A 15627-nucleotide genomic window follows, 5' to 3' on the forward strand; every position below is an offset into this window, starting at 1 on the left:
ATGTGATGCCCTATGTGATTTTTCCTCTGCTAGCAACACATTACTGACCACTGCTCTATAATGCCATCCCAAGCACATTTTTAAAATACCTTTTGACTTCTTCTGTGGCCTTGGAGACTTTTTTTCTTTTGGCTTCTGGCTTTTAACAGTCTTTTGCTTCCTCTTTCCCTCATCTGCTAAGACCTTCTCAAGGAGCTGGGCAAAGAATTCAAAATCAAAGGGTCGTTTTTCTTCTATAAGATTAAAGCAAAGAAATAGAACAGATTGCAAAGTTGATTATTTTTTCAAGTTTCATCTTTGTAAAATAATCAGTGATACATGACATAATAATAAAAAGCAAAGGTCATATACATTTAAAAAAGAGAGTTCTTCAAAGTATTTTCTATATCACCTGAGCAAGGGCTGAAGTTGACATAAAGGTGACTGGATTATGGTAGTTTGGTTTTAAAAAACAAGTTATAAAACTAAGTACTTCAGAAAATTTAAGGACTGACAAATACATAAACTATACCATAGTACCAAGTAACGTGTGAACATACTGCTTTGCTGTAGGAATATGTACCTCATTCACCTAGCAAAGAAAGTCTTTAAGGAGTCTCAAAGCAGTTTACAATAAATAACTCAAAAATTCCCATTAAAAAGAAGAATTATCTTCCACTGAATCTACAGAAGTTTATATTAATCTTATTTAGCAGAAGATTAATCTCATTTAGCAAACATCCAGAAAAGATAGAAAACAAAACTAAAGATCACTGTTGTGAACTATGCTTGTTATGAAAACCTAAGATTTCACAGCTTCTGGATTCATCTATGAACAAAAACTTTCTTGTAAGTAATTCAAACAAGGCAAAGCACAGAAATTACCATCAAAATAGATGGCTACCACTTAATGACCCATTGTAGGGTAGGGAATATTTACTTACTGAAAGCTTTGTCTATTCTCCATCCATTAGTTTTTTCCTCACGTTTGAACTTGTTCTAAAAGCAAATGCACAAAAAGTTGTGTTAAGGAAGAAATGCAACAATATCTTGTACAAAATGGCAGCACAAGCTAATCCTTCAGTACAACAAACCAACTAATGTTGTTAAAATTCACACGCATATCCACAGAACACAAGTTTGTAACTAGTTTTTAAATATAAAATCTGTTACCACAGCTTATCACTAGTGATACATTTTTTATTATTTTCTACACCTTTTCCTGACTGTTAATCTGAGCAAGGTTTGAAATATCAAAGACTTTCCCAGCTGTCTATAACAAAAAAGATAACACAGAAGCCCCTCACCAAACAGCCCTTTAGGCTTATCAGCATTCTTTAACTAAACAAAGTGTTTAAAAACTAGATACATTGATTGAAATTCAACCAACATTTTAATGTTTCAGACACTTACAACTTCTTGAAACAGGTACGAGAAAACAAGCACTACTGTAGAGAAAATTCGCACCAAAATTACCAACACTGGTAGAGGAAGTACAGGAATGCAAAGAAGAAAAAGAAGAGTAAAACCAGATGTTTAATTTCTTTATTGAGTGCTTCAATTTTTACCTTAATTTCTGCTCTGGCTCTGTGAGGGAACAGCCGCCCAATCAAGGAGAAGTCTGTTCCTACCATACTGATAGCTAAAAAGAACATGTCTGTTTCTAGAAGGGAAAAGAAAGACAAAATTACACACACTTGAATATTTACTAAGCCATCCTTCTTGCTATCAGAAATAAAAACTTGCAAACTTAATGTCATAAGATCAGTAACTTTGAGATTGTCTACTGTAGCTGCAAGTCCAGGTGAGTATGTATACAGCATGTTTGTTACTTTACCTAGGTCCCTCTAATAACATTTGCTGAATGAACTATCAACAGAAAGAATTGTCTAAACTATCGGAAAACTAAAGAATGTGAAGTGTGCTTTCTAAAGCTAGCAAATCAAAGTTAACCAACCCAAATTGTCTATGTCCATTTTTACTATGGACACAAGCACAAACAGAAATCAGAAAAACATCATGTAAATCTACTGTCTCCATTACCAACAGGAAAAGAGTGCATTCCAAAGAGACCACAGTGAATTCTGAAGCCATTTTTTCTGTCTATAGCGGTAAAAAGTAATTTCCAATTGTAAAAAGTCTTGCAGAGTGTTGTAAACCTAGAGATAATAGTCAATTCACAGCAGGGGTAGAGAAGAAACCAACCCACGCACTCATAAGAACACAGCTGTCCACTTGCACTGAAAGCAGTGCACACAGAAACACCTTACACAATCTGTTCCTGCCCATGCTGGAACAACCTAGTTAAGTACCATATAGAACTCAAAAATTTGTAAACCAGAATCCAAAATTATGCTCTTGGTAAAGTAGACTAGCATTTCCTCAGCATCTAAACATCCATGGCAGAAAGAAAGTAGAGGTAGCCTACACATTAAAAGGCACTGGATTTTTTTAAAATGCTAGTTATCACAGTAAATACCACAGCTCTGCCTGTTGTAAGAGTGTGGAGGGTTGAGACTACATGAGACATGTAAGTAGATCCATTTACTCCACTGGGGGTGAAAACCACAACTTTTCTGCAGACTCAAAGCTTGAAACTAAAAATATATTCACCTTTATTTGACCATGGTTTTGTGTAAAAACTTTTCCTGAAGCTAGAATATGTAGTTGTAGAGCCACGCTCAAAGATGGGATCATTTTCTTCAACAACACATGGACCTTTTGTCCTTAGAACTTCTACAGTTAAGCTGGGAAAGAAAACACACAAGAAGACTCAACTCAAAATATTGCTGAAAAACCATATAGTAGATGTTTATAAGACAGCTATTCAATTTATTTTTTCCAAAAGTGAGCATTTCTAGTGTGTAATTTTAATAATTACACTAACACATACTTTAATAGGAGAATGCAGCAAGAAAACACTACCCTATTTACCCTCTGTAAGTAAATTTGCTTTTTATGTTAAAAAACCCCTGACTTTTAAACATTTCAGAAATCTATTTTGTAAAACCATGAACGCCCCTCAATATTCTTCTACAATACTTTCAAATTCTTTTACCATGCCATCTTTATCCTTAAACCTTGGCCTAAATTTCATGTTAATACCTTTGGGGAACTCAGAAAATTTATAATCTACTTTTTAAACATCATATTCTAAGCAAAGTTACTGAAAACACTGACAGAAGAATAAAGCAGCAACAGGCAAGACACAAAGCTAGAGCAAATCATACTGATACCCAAGTAACAGTCAGCAGATACATGTTAACTACGAGAAGCAAAAACCTCAGCTCAACAGAAGACATTTGGAAGTCTGACAAATCTTCAGTGTTCATTCACAGTAATAAAATGTCATCTTCCTCTCTCCCTCCTTCCCCAAAAACATTTCTCATAAAGTATGCCACTACAGAGATGCAGTCTATTGCTGTTTGTAATTTGCCACATCATTGCACAGTTTCCAAAGTTAGTGTAGCTCAACTTTCAAACATAAATACACTCATACTCATCCCAGTCCAAAGTAGTCCTCTATTTACAAATTGAGCTGCAATGCAGTACTGTCCATAAGTCAGGCACAGAATTTATCACCTTTCTTCATCCAGAATGATTGAACCATCTTCTGCTACTTTCACACGAGGAACGAGAAGTGGGCCATCCTGACTCTCTTCCCCATTCTCTTCTTCCTCCTCCTCCTCTTCTTCATGATCAGGAGTACTGTTCTCTTCCTGTCTACAATTTTGAAGATAGCACATAAAAATACTGTCCAGTGTTTTGAATTGCTGCTCAATAGACATTCAACAATCTGATGAACCATCCAGCAATACAACACATCAAGAAATCAGTCAACACCTGAACTTTGAATCCTGCTTTTCCTTCTACTGTAAAATGGAAATATGCAAAACTTAACATTGAAAGCAAAATGTTCTTTAACCACCATACCAACCAAAATTGCAATTTTTATAAATTAGACTGTGATATTTGAACAGTAAAAAAAATATACCTCTACTGTTAGTATTATCACAGAAAAGCAGGGTTTTTTTACCCTAGAAAACTTTCTGACTATACCTCACCATCAAGACTTACTCTTTCATTTGACTCAGTGCAGAACTTCTTTCTGTTCTCTTTTCTTCTACCAATGAAGACCTAGAATGTCATAAAAAACTAGAGATGATTGTTTGTACAGATATATTTCTGCTTTCTTCCACAAAACTGGCTTTTAGTGCACTATGGACAAGAAAACACAAAGCTTTTTTTTTTTCAGTTCTTTGTATTACATCTAGGTTGAATTCACAACCACCACTGCTTAGTAAATTTTGCCCTTTTTTGTACAAGTAAGGACAAAAAAAAGCAGAAATCCATTGTATGGATACAGGTAATGCGAGAGCATCTTGCTTTTTACCTCCTTGGGGACTATTTAGTGTAAGAGAAAAAAATAAGGGAAGTGATAAATAAAACACACAAACATTAAGGAGCAAGGGATAATAGAGGATACCAGAAAACTCATCTACTACTGAAAGAAGAGAATTTGGATAACTGAATTTCTAGTCATGTGACTGCTTTTGCTAGTTGCAGGAAAAAGGCCCTGCTCTGCTCTGTCTGTGACAGTCTGTGCAGTTAGCTGCATTAGTGAAATATGTCAGTGGAGCAGCAGCAGCTACACTCATCCACAAGGAATGTAAACACCTCTAGGGTCTTGCAGTGCATTTCGCATTTCAGTGCCTAGAAGAAGAAATGCTTAGCTTCCTGAGTCCACTGGGTCTGGTGGGCAATTATAACATCCCTAACAGCCACAACTAAAAATTTCACAGTAGGGAGTTGGAAAAAAAAATTCTACTAGTCTGTATTTCTTCAGAGATAAATCAACACTAGGGACAGATTCACATTTGTGTATTTCAACAAGTACACTAAGCTCCATTCTCACTTCTGTACTAGAATTAAGCAGATGAGAAAACTAGAAGCTAGTCTAGAAGCTTTTGTTACCACTGCAACAATACTGCATCTGTGCTAATACACCATATTTAAGTATTATAGAGGTCAAAAAGTAATTTAACCTAAGGAGAGAGACAAAAAGTCATACTTACTTCATAGGATTGTTTTCTGGCAGATAGTATATTAAGTCTCTCATTGTCATTTTAGAACGATCTGGTGGAGAACGTCCTTCAATTACTGGAGGCCTGTGTTTCAACTTCTTCCATACAAACCAAAAATGAAACAAAAGAAAACAATAAACACTTAGATTCACCCTGAAAATATTTTATATTTCACAAATTATTGCTACTTTTGTTTATTTATGAAGTACCCCACTAATGGAATTTTGTTGTTCACACACACACCACTCCCAAGAACCAAAACAAGATTATCTTAAAAGTGTCCCTTTCTCAGTGAGGGCAGCAGACCCTTAAGCCACTTACCCATTCAGAAGCATTCAATACCTGACACAAATAAGTTAAAAGTTATTCAAAATTACAGAACTCTGACAATGATCAGCTTGAAAAAATATCCACCAAATCCAGACTTCTTGCAGCACATCTCCCTGCTGTATTACAACCTGTGAAACTTTCAAAATTGGAATGTTGACTACAAAATAAAACCAGGTGTCATGCCAAGAAGACTTGTGGTCTAATCAAAGAAAAACTTAGGCAATTCCTTATAAAATCTGTATTATTAGGGAACAAAGCGCTGCTACTGCTTTTAAACAGAATAAACACACGAGAGTTATGAGGTATGACAGATGACTAGCAGTAAGCAGCTGACAATCATCAGAAAACATTACTGCAAAGAGATAATGTATGCAGGGTGAATCAAATGTCTTGCCCTTCACAGATAAGCTCACTGCTTAACACAGAGGCCTTACCATCCGCTCTTTCTTCAGCTCTTCTTTAAGCATTTCTCTTAATTTACGAGCTTTGAGGATCCTTTCACGGTCAGAACAAGTTCGTTTGACTTTCTCATGAGAAGGTTTCACAGGTAGCTTTTCCTCCTGTGTTCGTGATCTTTCCTGTGTTGGTCTCTCCTTGAGAGGAGAGGGTACATTCTTCTGCAAGCCATCATCATTTTTCTGAGTAGTTACACCAACAGTTTGCTCTTTGTTCGCAGACTTTTTTAGCGGTGAAAACTGTGGCACTTGTGGCACAGGTGTTTTCTTCTCAGGAAGCATAGGAGACTTTACAGAGCTTTCAACATTACTCTTTTCTGATGGGGAGGGATCCTTCTGAAGTGAAGCACTGCCATCAGAAGCCTGTGATGTTCGCCTCTGCAGTTTTGGTGCAGAACGCTGAGCAGACGATGGTCCAGCTCTGGGTTTGACAAGATTTGGCATGGTGGAGATACGTTTTCTTCTCTGTGTAAGCATCTCTGAAGGTTTACTAGCTTCCCCAGTGCCACTTGTATTGTCCGTATTGTCCGCCTTGTCATCACTAGAAAATTTAAGAAAGTATTCTGAAGTTCTTTACAGTGATAGATTTGTCACTCTTACTTTCAATATGTGTTTATGGGCCAACCAGTATAAACATTAGGCTACAGGAAAGCAACTATACACAAGAAGCTATGCTAGGACCAACATGTAGCTGGTATTTCCTCATCAAATAATCAGCTCTAAGAACTGACATATTATTTTCTAATACTAATCACTGATCTACAAGCTTGCAACAGTATCTCTTTTTTTGGAAGGCTCTCTCCTTTCAGCTGAAAATACCAGTATAAAGCTTTATAAAAAACTACCCACATAACATGGGTGATATATTAAAAACATTTCAACAAAGCTGTATGTAACAGTGGTTTGATGATTTTTATTACAACAAAAGAGAGCATTCCTCTTACTCATTGGCAAGTAGATGACATGTAAACTGTGAGTTCCAGAAAAACTTCAGCAGTCAAACTGCTGGTCACATTTAACACATCAATAGCTCTTAGCTTCCGTGGAAAACTCTGTATGTAAGCACTTTTTCTATCACTTATGCAGAAATAATTTTCAAAGTACAAGTAAAATTGCCAACCATTATGATCATCCCAAATCTGCTGACTCCACCAGTGTTTAGCTTACTATGGCTGTTGCTCATAGTAAGACTGCAGTATAATTATAACTGTGTCATAAAGAGAGTTTTTTAATTTTATGTTGGAACTATGCCTTGTTTCTGTACGTAAGCACAACCACACCCATGGAGGTGACACACGTTTTTAAAAATGGTCAGAAGTAAATGCTTTCCAAGAAATATAAAAAAGTATAAACACGTAGTCAAACTTTTCAAAATTCTCTCCAGCTACTTGCAAATGCTGCAGATGATGTGCTTGCATTTAGCAGCCTTTGTTAAATGGCTGAATAAATCTGTCCCACACTGTGAGTTCATACACATTTTCAGTATGGAACGCCCTTCAGCCAAGAGTTCAGAGGGCTTATTACATGGTGCCTATTTAGGTGTTTTGAATGAGATCCTTGCAAGTTCCACTCAACACTCACTGTTTGTACAGCAGGAGACAAGGAAAGTAATTCTTCATTCACCTTCTCCATACCACCTATATTAGGTGGAGTTTTTAATAAGAGTGCAGCACTGGATTTCTGAACAGTTAAATAAAATCTAACAAAGTATATTAAAAAAATCAGAATTCTCTTACAAAATTTTCGCTTCCATTAACAAAATTTATTCAGTATAAGAAAACAAACAATGTAAAGTGATTGATGCTACAGACACAGACTTGAGCAGCTGTGAGTGAAGAGATCAATGTCTGCCCCTCCACTTCCCCTCATGAAGAAGTTGTAGATTGCAATGAGGTCTCCCCTCAGTCTCTTCCAGGCTGAACAGAACAAGTGGCCTCACCCACTCCTCATCCAGCTTCACCTCAAGGCCCTTCACCATGTTTGTTGCCCCTCTTTGGATGCTCTCTAACAGCTCAATGTCTTTCTTATACTGTGGTACCCAAAGCTGTCCCCAGCACTCGAGGTGAGTGCAGAGCAGAGCAGGACAATCCCCTCCCCTGCCTGGCTGTGATGCTGTGCCTGACTGATGCCCCCAGGACGTGGGTGACCCTCCTGGCTGCCAGGGCACTGCTGGCTCCTGTTCAACTGGTCACTGACCAGGACCCCAGGTCATTTTCCTCCAGTCTCTTGTTCCCCAGTCTGTCCATACTATCAGGGCTGCCCCACCCCAAGTGCAGAATCTGGCACTTTCCCATTTTGAACTTCATATGCTGGTGTTTGCCCAGCCCTCAAATTTCTTGAGGTCTCTCTGCAGGGCCTCCCGTCCTCAAAGGAGTCAACAGGGAGTCAACAAGGGCCTCCCATTTTGTATCATGTACAAACTTACTTAATATTCCTTTGAAACCTGTGTCCAGGTCATTTATTAAGCTGTTGAAGAGCACAGGGCTGAGGATGAAGCCCTGTGGAACCCCACCAGTAACAGCCACCAGACTGATGTCACCCATTTACTGTAACCCAACCCATGAACCAGCTGCTCACACATCACATGATGTGTTCATCCACGTGTGTGCTGGATGTTTTGTCCAGAAGGAAGGATAGTGTGAGAGCCAGTAAGAAAAGTTCTACTGAAATCCAAAAAGATTTCAGTAGAACTGGCTTCCCCTGGTCAGCTAGGTGGGCTACCCTGTCAGAAGGCTAGATGGCAAAGGCCTGGTTTTAGACCGTGAGAATAGATCACAGTCCCTTTCAGAGTCACACCAATACCAAAGTTTTGAAACTTAAAATTATATTACACTAATGCACCTGTTAAATTACAAACACAAGTCTTTTACAAATCTGCTGAAACAGCAACAGTAGCATCTAAGTGAAAAAATAGCAAAAATTTCTTCATTTAAAAAAAATCAAATAGCAAAAGATCCAGTAAGGTGATCCCTGTAACATAAAAGAATTATAAATACAACTTGAAAGAATGAAATCCTGAAACACAATGCTAAACACGTAAAGATGTAAGATACAAGCTGAATAAAAGGCAGTATGGGTTTCCTAAAGACATGCCATGACAACTAGTCTGATACCTGAATTTCCAGCCACTGAAACAGAAGACACTGACACTGTTTCATCATATTGTCATAAGGGGCAATCTTCAACTAAAAGAATAACGGTATTTATGAAAGATTCAAACCCAACTGTACAAAAGAAGTGTGAATGTTGTTCTGAAGAACAACTACCAGAATGAGGACATGTCCTGAAACACTGATCTGTACTGCCTTTGGTGGGGGCAGAGTTAACTTCCTTCACAGTAGCTCACATGGTGCTGTTTCAGATTTGTCACACAACACTGCTGACAGCACACCCATGTTTTCAGCTATTGCTGAGCAATGATTATGCAGCACCAGGGTCATTTCTCACACTGCACCATCACTGACCACACTGGGGATCAGCAAGAAGCTGGAAGGGGATGCAGCCAGGACAGCTGATCTCAGAAGACTGAAGGCCTATCCCACAATGTGCGGAATCATGCTCCTCAGTAAAAGCCAGGGGAAGAAGAAAGAAAGGGAATTTGGAGTTGTGGCGTTTGCCTTCCCAAGTACCTTTTATGAGTCATCGACCCCTTCTTTCTTGGAGATAACAAAATACCTGCGGGTAGCGGTGAATGAATCCCCAATTCTGCTTTGCTTATGTGCCCAGGTACTCCTTTATCTATTGAACCATCTTTATTTTGACATGCCCTTTCTTGCACTTTTGACGTTTTCATTTTCTGCCCATTCCATGAGGCTGGGATGGGCAGGGGTATGGGGAAGCAATCAACAAACTGTGTCGGGTTTGGCAACCAGCCAGGTTTAACCTACAACAGGGAAGTCCTCAGGGAGAGCCAGTCCTAAGGCTAACTTTACCACGTGCTTCCATCATAATAAAAAGGCCTTAAAAACCTTAAAGCATAGGCAAAACCCCGCATAAAGAGAGAAGGTCCTCCCTTGCCAATGCATAAAGAAATTAACACAAAAGAGCGAATGTTGTAGGAATGCAAAGTCAAACTTATCTGGTTACAAAGCACAAAGAATTTTTGCTGCACACAGCAAAACAGGGCTCCTGGCTGCTGCAGAGCCAGAAATTATGAGTGTCAGACCACACTGGGCGCCTCCTTTGCAGTCTTCACTTACAAAATCACACGAGCAATTGCGCTAGAAAACACCTCGAGACCATCGAGCCCAACCTATGCCCCAACACCATCTTGTCAAACAGCCCACAGCACTAAATACCGTGTCCAGCCTTTCCTTAACCACCTCCAAGGACGGCGACTCCCCGGGCAGTTACTGCAGTGTTATTCCAGGCACCTACTGCAGGACGCCAGTGAAGAAACGCGGGTTCATCTTAGGCTGCGAACGCGTCGAACACCCACAGGTCCCTGTCTGACATCCCTGGACACGCAGTCACCGGGCACAGACCGCACCTCGTCTTCCACGAGGTCTTCAGGACGAGCCAGCGCCGTATCACAGCACTGACAACCAGACGGCGGCAGGCCCCGAAAACCAGCGGAGCCACCGCTACCTCCCGGGATCCGCCGGGTCCCGCCCTGCACGGCCCGTCCCGCTCCCGGGGACCCGCGGCCCAGTGCCGCCGCCGGCCCGGCACGCTGCCCTGCTCGGCGGGACTCACCTCTCTGCCCGCCGCGCGTCCGCCGGTCCCGCCGCGGTCCCTGCTCCGTCCGCCGCCGGGGTGTCCGAACCTGGGCGTTCCGGAGGCTCCGGGTCCACGCCGCCAGTGCCGGTGGCGGCGGCCCTGCCCGGGGGCCGCACATTGGGTCGCACGGTGAGACGGGCCCGCCGGAACATGGCGGCGGCGGCGCCGCCGGGAGAGGCGCGCGCCGGGCGCTCCCGGGAGAAGCGCGCGCGCGCGCGCGCCCGCCGGCCCGCGAGCTCGGCGGCGTCAGCAGCGCGCGGCGGCGGGGGCCCGCTGGTGCCGCGAGCCCGGCCGGCTCACGGCGTGCCGCCCCGGCGGCGCGCCCCGCGACGTCATCAGCGTGCGCCGACCAGGAGAGGAGGGGCAGGAGGCGGAGCCTCTACGGGACAAGCAATAGCGGCGCCGTAGCCGCCGGTAAGGGCCCAGCAGCCCCCGTTCAGCCGGCTTGCAGCAGGCTCCAGGCGCCCGCTCTGCCCCCGAGCCCACGCTGCTACACCAAACCCCCACACCTCCCCCGCGCACCCGGGCCGGGCGGACGCGCAGCACGAAGATCCTGGGGCGGGAGGCAGCGGCGCGCGTCCCGCTGATTGGGCCGGGTCCGCGCGGCGCCGTGACGTCAGCGCCCAGCCAGCGCTATAAGGGGCGGCGGCGGCGGGCGGCGCCTCGGACCGTTCCGGCCGGGTGAGCGGAGCGTGCGCCGGGCTCTGCGGGCGCTGTCGGTGGGAGGCGTAGCGGTGCTGCGCCGCCTCAGCGTCTCGCCATGACCCGTGAGTACCGGGCGGCTGCTTGGGGCCTGTCGGGCAGCGAAGTGGGCTGTGGGACTTGGGCCGCGCTCCTAGTGGGCTCCGGGCATGGGCGCGACGCCGAGGGCAGTCCGGCTGGGGGTCAGGCTTGGGCCGGGGTCTGGGGGTGGCCGCTGCCGCGTCTGGCTGTTTGCGGACTTGGCGTTCCCCCAGCGAAATCTCGCCTGCAGGGAGTGCGTGGGGAGGAGGCTTTTTCCCACGCCTGCCGCCGTCCGGGGCTGGAGGCGAAAACATCCTCCTCCGCCTTCTGGTGGCGGGACGGGCGGAGAAATTAAGGTGATAATGGGCTGAGACAGCAGCCACACTTCATTTCAGCCCCAGCTGCTGCCCAGACCGAAATAAAGGACTTTTATATCAGTGCTGGCCATTGAATACTCTGCTGGTTAACCGGTGGTTGTTGAAGCTGTTGTTGAAAGGGCAGGAGCAGTCGGTAACTCGTCGCCGTGCTGACGAACGGCAGTGTTGGTGCAGCCGCTCTAAAATGGCGGAGAACTGAACCGGGCCCAGGGTGCTCCGGCTCCCCTGACTGCTCGGAGCGCTCCTGTGCCTTCTGCCTGTTGTGTCTGCCGGTACAGAAACTCCTTCTGTTTAATTGAGATCGTGCTTTCACATTCACTCGGAAAAACCCACAGTTCTGGGGCTGTGCTTTCACATTCATCTCGAAAATACAGTTACAAGGGCACATTGCTGCTGAAATGCAGCTGAAGACCTGGCATGTAAACAGTTTGTGCACAGAACATAATAAAGAAACGCATGTAGGACTTTTGTTGGCATTTTTCTTTTTCTTCTCCTGGCATTGGAAGAGCAAGGACAGGTTGAAGCAAGGAGTATGTCTTGCACAAGCAGGCCAGGATGGGGCTGCTTGAGAAGGAATATATAGAAATGTATAAGCAGGAAGCATGTACTGCTCTTTTTGTGGTAGCTCATGCTTGAATTTCAGGAAGCTGAATTGTCTTCTGTTGGGACAATTTTATGGAAGATTTAGGTTGATATTATAGAATGTAGAAAACACCAGTGTTTCCCTTAAAGGTAGGGACACTTATGCAGCAGATGAAGTAATGGGACCAAATAGTGCTTGGCCATGTTTTCTTGGAAGCACTGATGGTAGAAGTTTTTCCTCAGACAATTGTTTGGTATTCTATGCTTTGTGTGCATTCTGTGTTGCTCAGGTTTTCTGCCTTCTCTGCTTTGCTGTGCCAGCTGCTTTTTAGTGATACAGTTGAGTTATGTTCCCAGGTTTAAAACCTTACCGTGTGTATGGAAAAACTCTGCAGAGCCTGTGCTCATTGTTTGCTTGGAAAACAAGGAAGAACCGGAGTTTAGGGGTGGAGAGTAACTGCTCATAAGGAGGTAGTGAGGTTTGGGGTGGAGGGTAATTCTGGCTTTAGCAGATCATTTTTAATTTGTCTCTGTTTTCTTCATGATAAAAGATATTTCTGTTTTTTGCGTTTGGCCTTTTGAGGGTTTTTTTTGTTGTGTTTATTTATTTTTTTTCAGCACCTTAGAAAAGCTCTTTCATTGCTGCCCAGTCCTTCATATAATGTTCTTGCCTCCTGAGCACCACAAAACTCAGGAACCATTTATGGCCTGGAATGTGTCATCTGCTCATGAGTCATCAAGTTCTAATCAACACTAGTACTGCCAGAGACAGCTGATTTGCTTCGTTCTCTGAACAGCTGCCCTTCTTCTAGATGGACTTCAGGGACAGGATGCTAGTGAGGATGATAAGTTCTCTTAGCTTTTCCAACAGGTAGTACTTATGTCCTGTCACAGACAAAAGTTGTCTTTCAAGACAAGAGCAGCTCTTGGGAAGCAGCAGTCATACAGGGCTGTTTGCACTTGAGCTTCTGGCATCTCTTACCAGACAGTCCATAGGCTGTTGTGAAGAATGCACAAACCCCTGCTTCTGCAGCATTGATTTTGTCTACTTGTTGACATGGCAGGTACCTTTGATTGCTCAGAAGTGGTGTGGGTACAAAGTGGTGGATCATACCAGGAGGTTGTTGTTTAAAAGTGACCTAGTCCTAAGATGCTTTTGTAGACCAGAAATTACAGGCACCTCAAGACTGAGATCTCTGGCATTGAGACTGAAAGATGGCATTGACAGTCTTAAAACTGTAGAGAGACTGAAAAGAGAGACAACAGAAATTATGGAGAGATGGAATTGTCATTTAATATAAAATAATGTGATTGTGTTAGCTCAACAGAACAAATGATTATGCACAGCATACTTGGAACACTGTCAGTCCAAAAGAAGTAGAGCAAGAAGTACCAAGCCAGTGAACCAGGTCTGGCAGGTTGGAGCAGAATAGAACTAAGGAAGAGGATACTGAGGAGAGACTGCCAGCTAATGCAGAAGAGTTTGCAGTCTGTGGCCATTGCCTGGAAGACTTGAGTATTTAGATGGTTAGTTTTGATGTTGTGCCCTCAAGAACTTTGTGTGATCAAAGAGATTGATTTCAATCTTGTTGGCAGTTTGTTGAGTTGGTAGTCGTGGGGAAAGCTGTCTGTTCCCCTAAGAAGTGTCCTCTCTACTGACAGTGATGTGGGTTTGTGTCTTTATATACATATTAAAGTAATGTTATTCTTCTCACTTTTGTTGGAAGTAATGCCACCCAGTTGCTAAGGCCCAGGCTTACATTCTGCACTTCATTTCAAATGAAAAAAAACCTTTTGAGGTCATGTCTTCAATAGTATTTGAGTGCAGTCAATTTCAATGCTGTTCTTTTGGTCTAAAATTAATTTGTAAGCTATATGGAATATAGCAATCTCCCTTTGAGAGTGGATGACTCTTCCTTGGATGAGTTACTGACATGATTTTGCCCAGCCTATTGGTGTGATGATTTTCCTTCAGCCTTTTATGGCAAACTACATTTTGTTTCTGTAAGGAATATTAGGATTTTGGTAATCTCTTGAACATGACACATAGAATTGAAAAAGGAACTGCTATGAGCCTTTAATTTCTCCTGGTGTACACTGGGAGAGGACGCTGAGATAGAAGATATGACCATACCAGCTCTACACATTGTGCCAAACTGTACTGCCTTTATAGCAGAATTTTAGACAGGTACACTGTGTGGGGGAAAAAAAAAAAGTGGTAGTACTTGTTTGACTGTATATTATCTTGCAGGTGGGAACCAGCGTGAACTTGCTCGCCAAAAGAACCTGAAGAAAACTCAGGAGATCCTCAAAGGCAAAAGGAAAGAAGATAGTTTGTCGGCTTCTCAGAGGAAACAAAGGTAAGATCTAGTAAAGGTGAGTAAATGTTTAGGCTGAAAAAGGAGAGCGAGATGGGTCAGAAAGAATCCAGTGTCTTAGGTGGCACAGCATTTGAGTACTTTGTTTTTATTCATCAGCTAATCACTTGCCTGAGCATAAACTGTTGATGAAATTTTGCTATATCTGCTATTAAGAAGATGTATTTTTATTACATCCTGTAAAGATTTTTTTTTACCAGTTTTTTGCCTACTGCAAACAGGAAAAGGTTGTGTAATGTTTTCTTGAAGATGTTTGATCCATTGTGTCCTTTACTTCCAAAATTGAAAGAATTACATGAGGTCTACTAATCAAGTAAATTGTCTGCCTCATGGAGTAATGCATACCCTGAAAAAAACAGAGTAATAAAAACACTGTGCTTGTGGCTGAGAAATTCTTTTTTCCTTTTTCACATGGGGGTTACTAAAGGGTGGGAATTCTGCTTAGAAAAATTGTGAGCCAGTATCTGATATCCAAATGTTTTTTCTTCACAGGGACTCTGAAATCATGCAGCAAAAGCAAAAAGCAGCTAATGAAAGGAAGTCTCTGCAGGCAGGAGCAAAATGAGCTGCCGCTATGGAGAAGGCGAGTGCACTGATGAAGCAGAAGGACCTAGAAGATCATTCATAAAAGAGTCCAGCCATTAAATGATTAAACGTTTATTGTGCAGAGTTGTTCAACTATCATTACTTAGAGTATTTTCTGGTTACTATAGGCCTAGTTGTCTACAGTGCTCTTTCAAAACTGACTACACTCTTCTGCATGTCTATGAATAAAAGTACCAAGCAATAGCTTTATTCTAGCTTTTGCTGCATTTGTTAGTTTTACTTAATGGTTCCAGTAACAGAATTTCTGAATCTACAGTTAGACCAGATTTGGTTGCCTGAATTCTTGAAAATACAGCTTCATTCAGAGTGGAACACACTTGTAAGATGTGCTTAACCTTGAAGAGGTCTGAACTGTAAATCTCAAAATATTTTTACAATAAAACGTTGCATGAAA

At 42.6% G+C, this 15627-nt stretch overlaps 2 protein-coding genes across 3 annotated transcripts in view; one reads left to right on the forward strand and one right to left on the reverse strand.

Moving 5' to 3' along the window:
* Window positions 1–10856, reverse strand: part of BDP1 (B double prime 1, subunit of RNA polymerase III transcription initiation factor IIIB) — a 51246-nt gene extending 40390 nt beyond the window's left edge. For both annotated transcript variants that reach the window (XM_064403237.1, XM_064403236.1), the window contains exons 1-9: window positions 10544–10856; window positions 5828–6389; window positions 5055–5161; window positions 4057–4116; window positions 3562–3702; window positions 2593–2726; window positions 1548–1642; window positions 924–978; window positions 90–233 (exon numbers count right to left, since the gene is read on the reverse strand). In XM_064403237.1, the coding sequence (XP_064259307.1) occupies window positions 90–233; window positions 924–978; window positions 1548–1642; window positions 2593–2726; window positions 3562–3702; window positions 4057–4116; window positions 5055–5161; window positions 5828–6389; window positions 10544–10719 (1474 nt within the window). In that variant the 5' untranslated portion in view covers window positions 10720–10856. The remainder of the gene's footprint in view (window positions 1–89; window positions 234–923; window positions 979–1547; window positions 1643–2592; window positions 2727–3561; window positions 3703–4056; window positions 4117–5054; window positions 5162–5827; window positions 6390–10543) is intronic.
* Window positions 10857–11039: 183 nt separating this feature from the next.
* On the forward strand, window positions 11040–15627 carry SERF1A (small EDRK-rich factor 1A). The gene is made up of 3 exons (XM_064403239.1): window positions 11040–11334; window positions 14501–14609; window positions 15120–15627. The coding sequence occupies exons 1-3, from the start codon at window positions 11328–11330 to the stop codon at window positions 15190–15192; spliced, it is 189 nt and encodes a 62-aa protein (XP_064259309.1). The 5' UTR covers window positions 11040–11327; the 3' UTR covers window positions 15193–15627.

The sequence above is a fragment of the Passer domesticus genome, chromosome Z, assembly GCF_036417665.1.
Source record: "Passer domesticus isolate bPasDom1 chromosome Z, bPasDom1.hap1, whole genome shotgun sequence".
In the NCBI taxonomy this organism is placed as follows: domain Eukaryota; kingdom Metazoa; phylum Chordata; class Aves; order Passeriformes; family Passeridae; genus Passer; species Passer domesticus.

Coding starts and splice junctions, on each gene's coding strand:
- SERF1A (XM_064403239.1), top strand. Junction 14,610..15,119: donor GCTTCTCAGAGGAAACAAAG/GTAAGATCTAGT, acceptor TTTTCTTCACAG/GGACTCTGAAATCATGCAGC.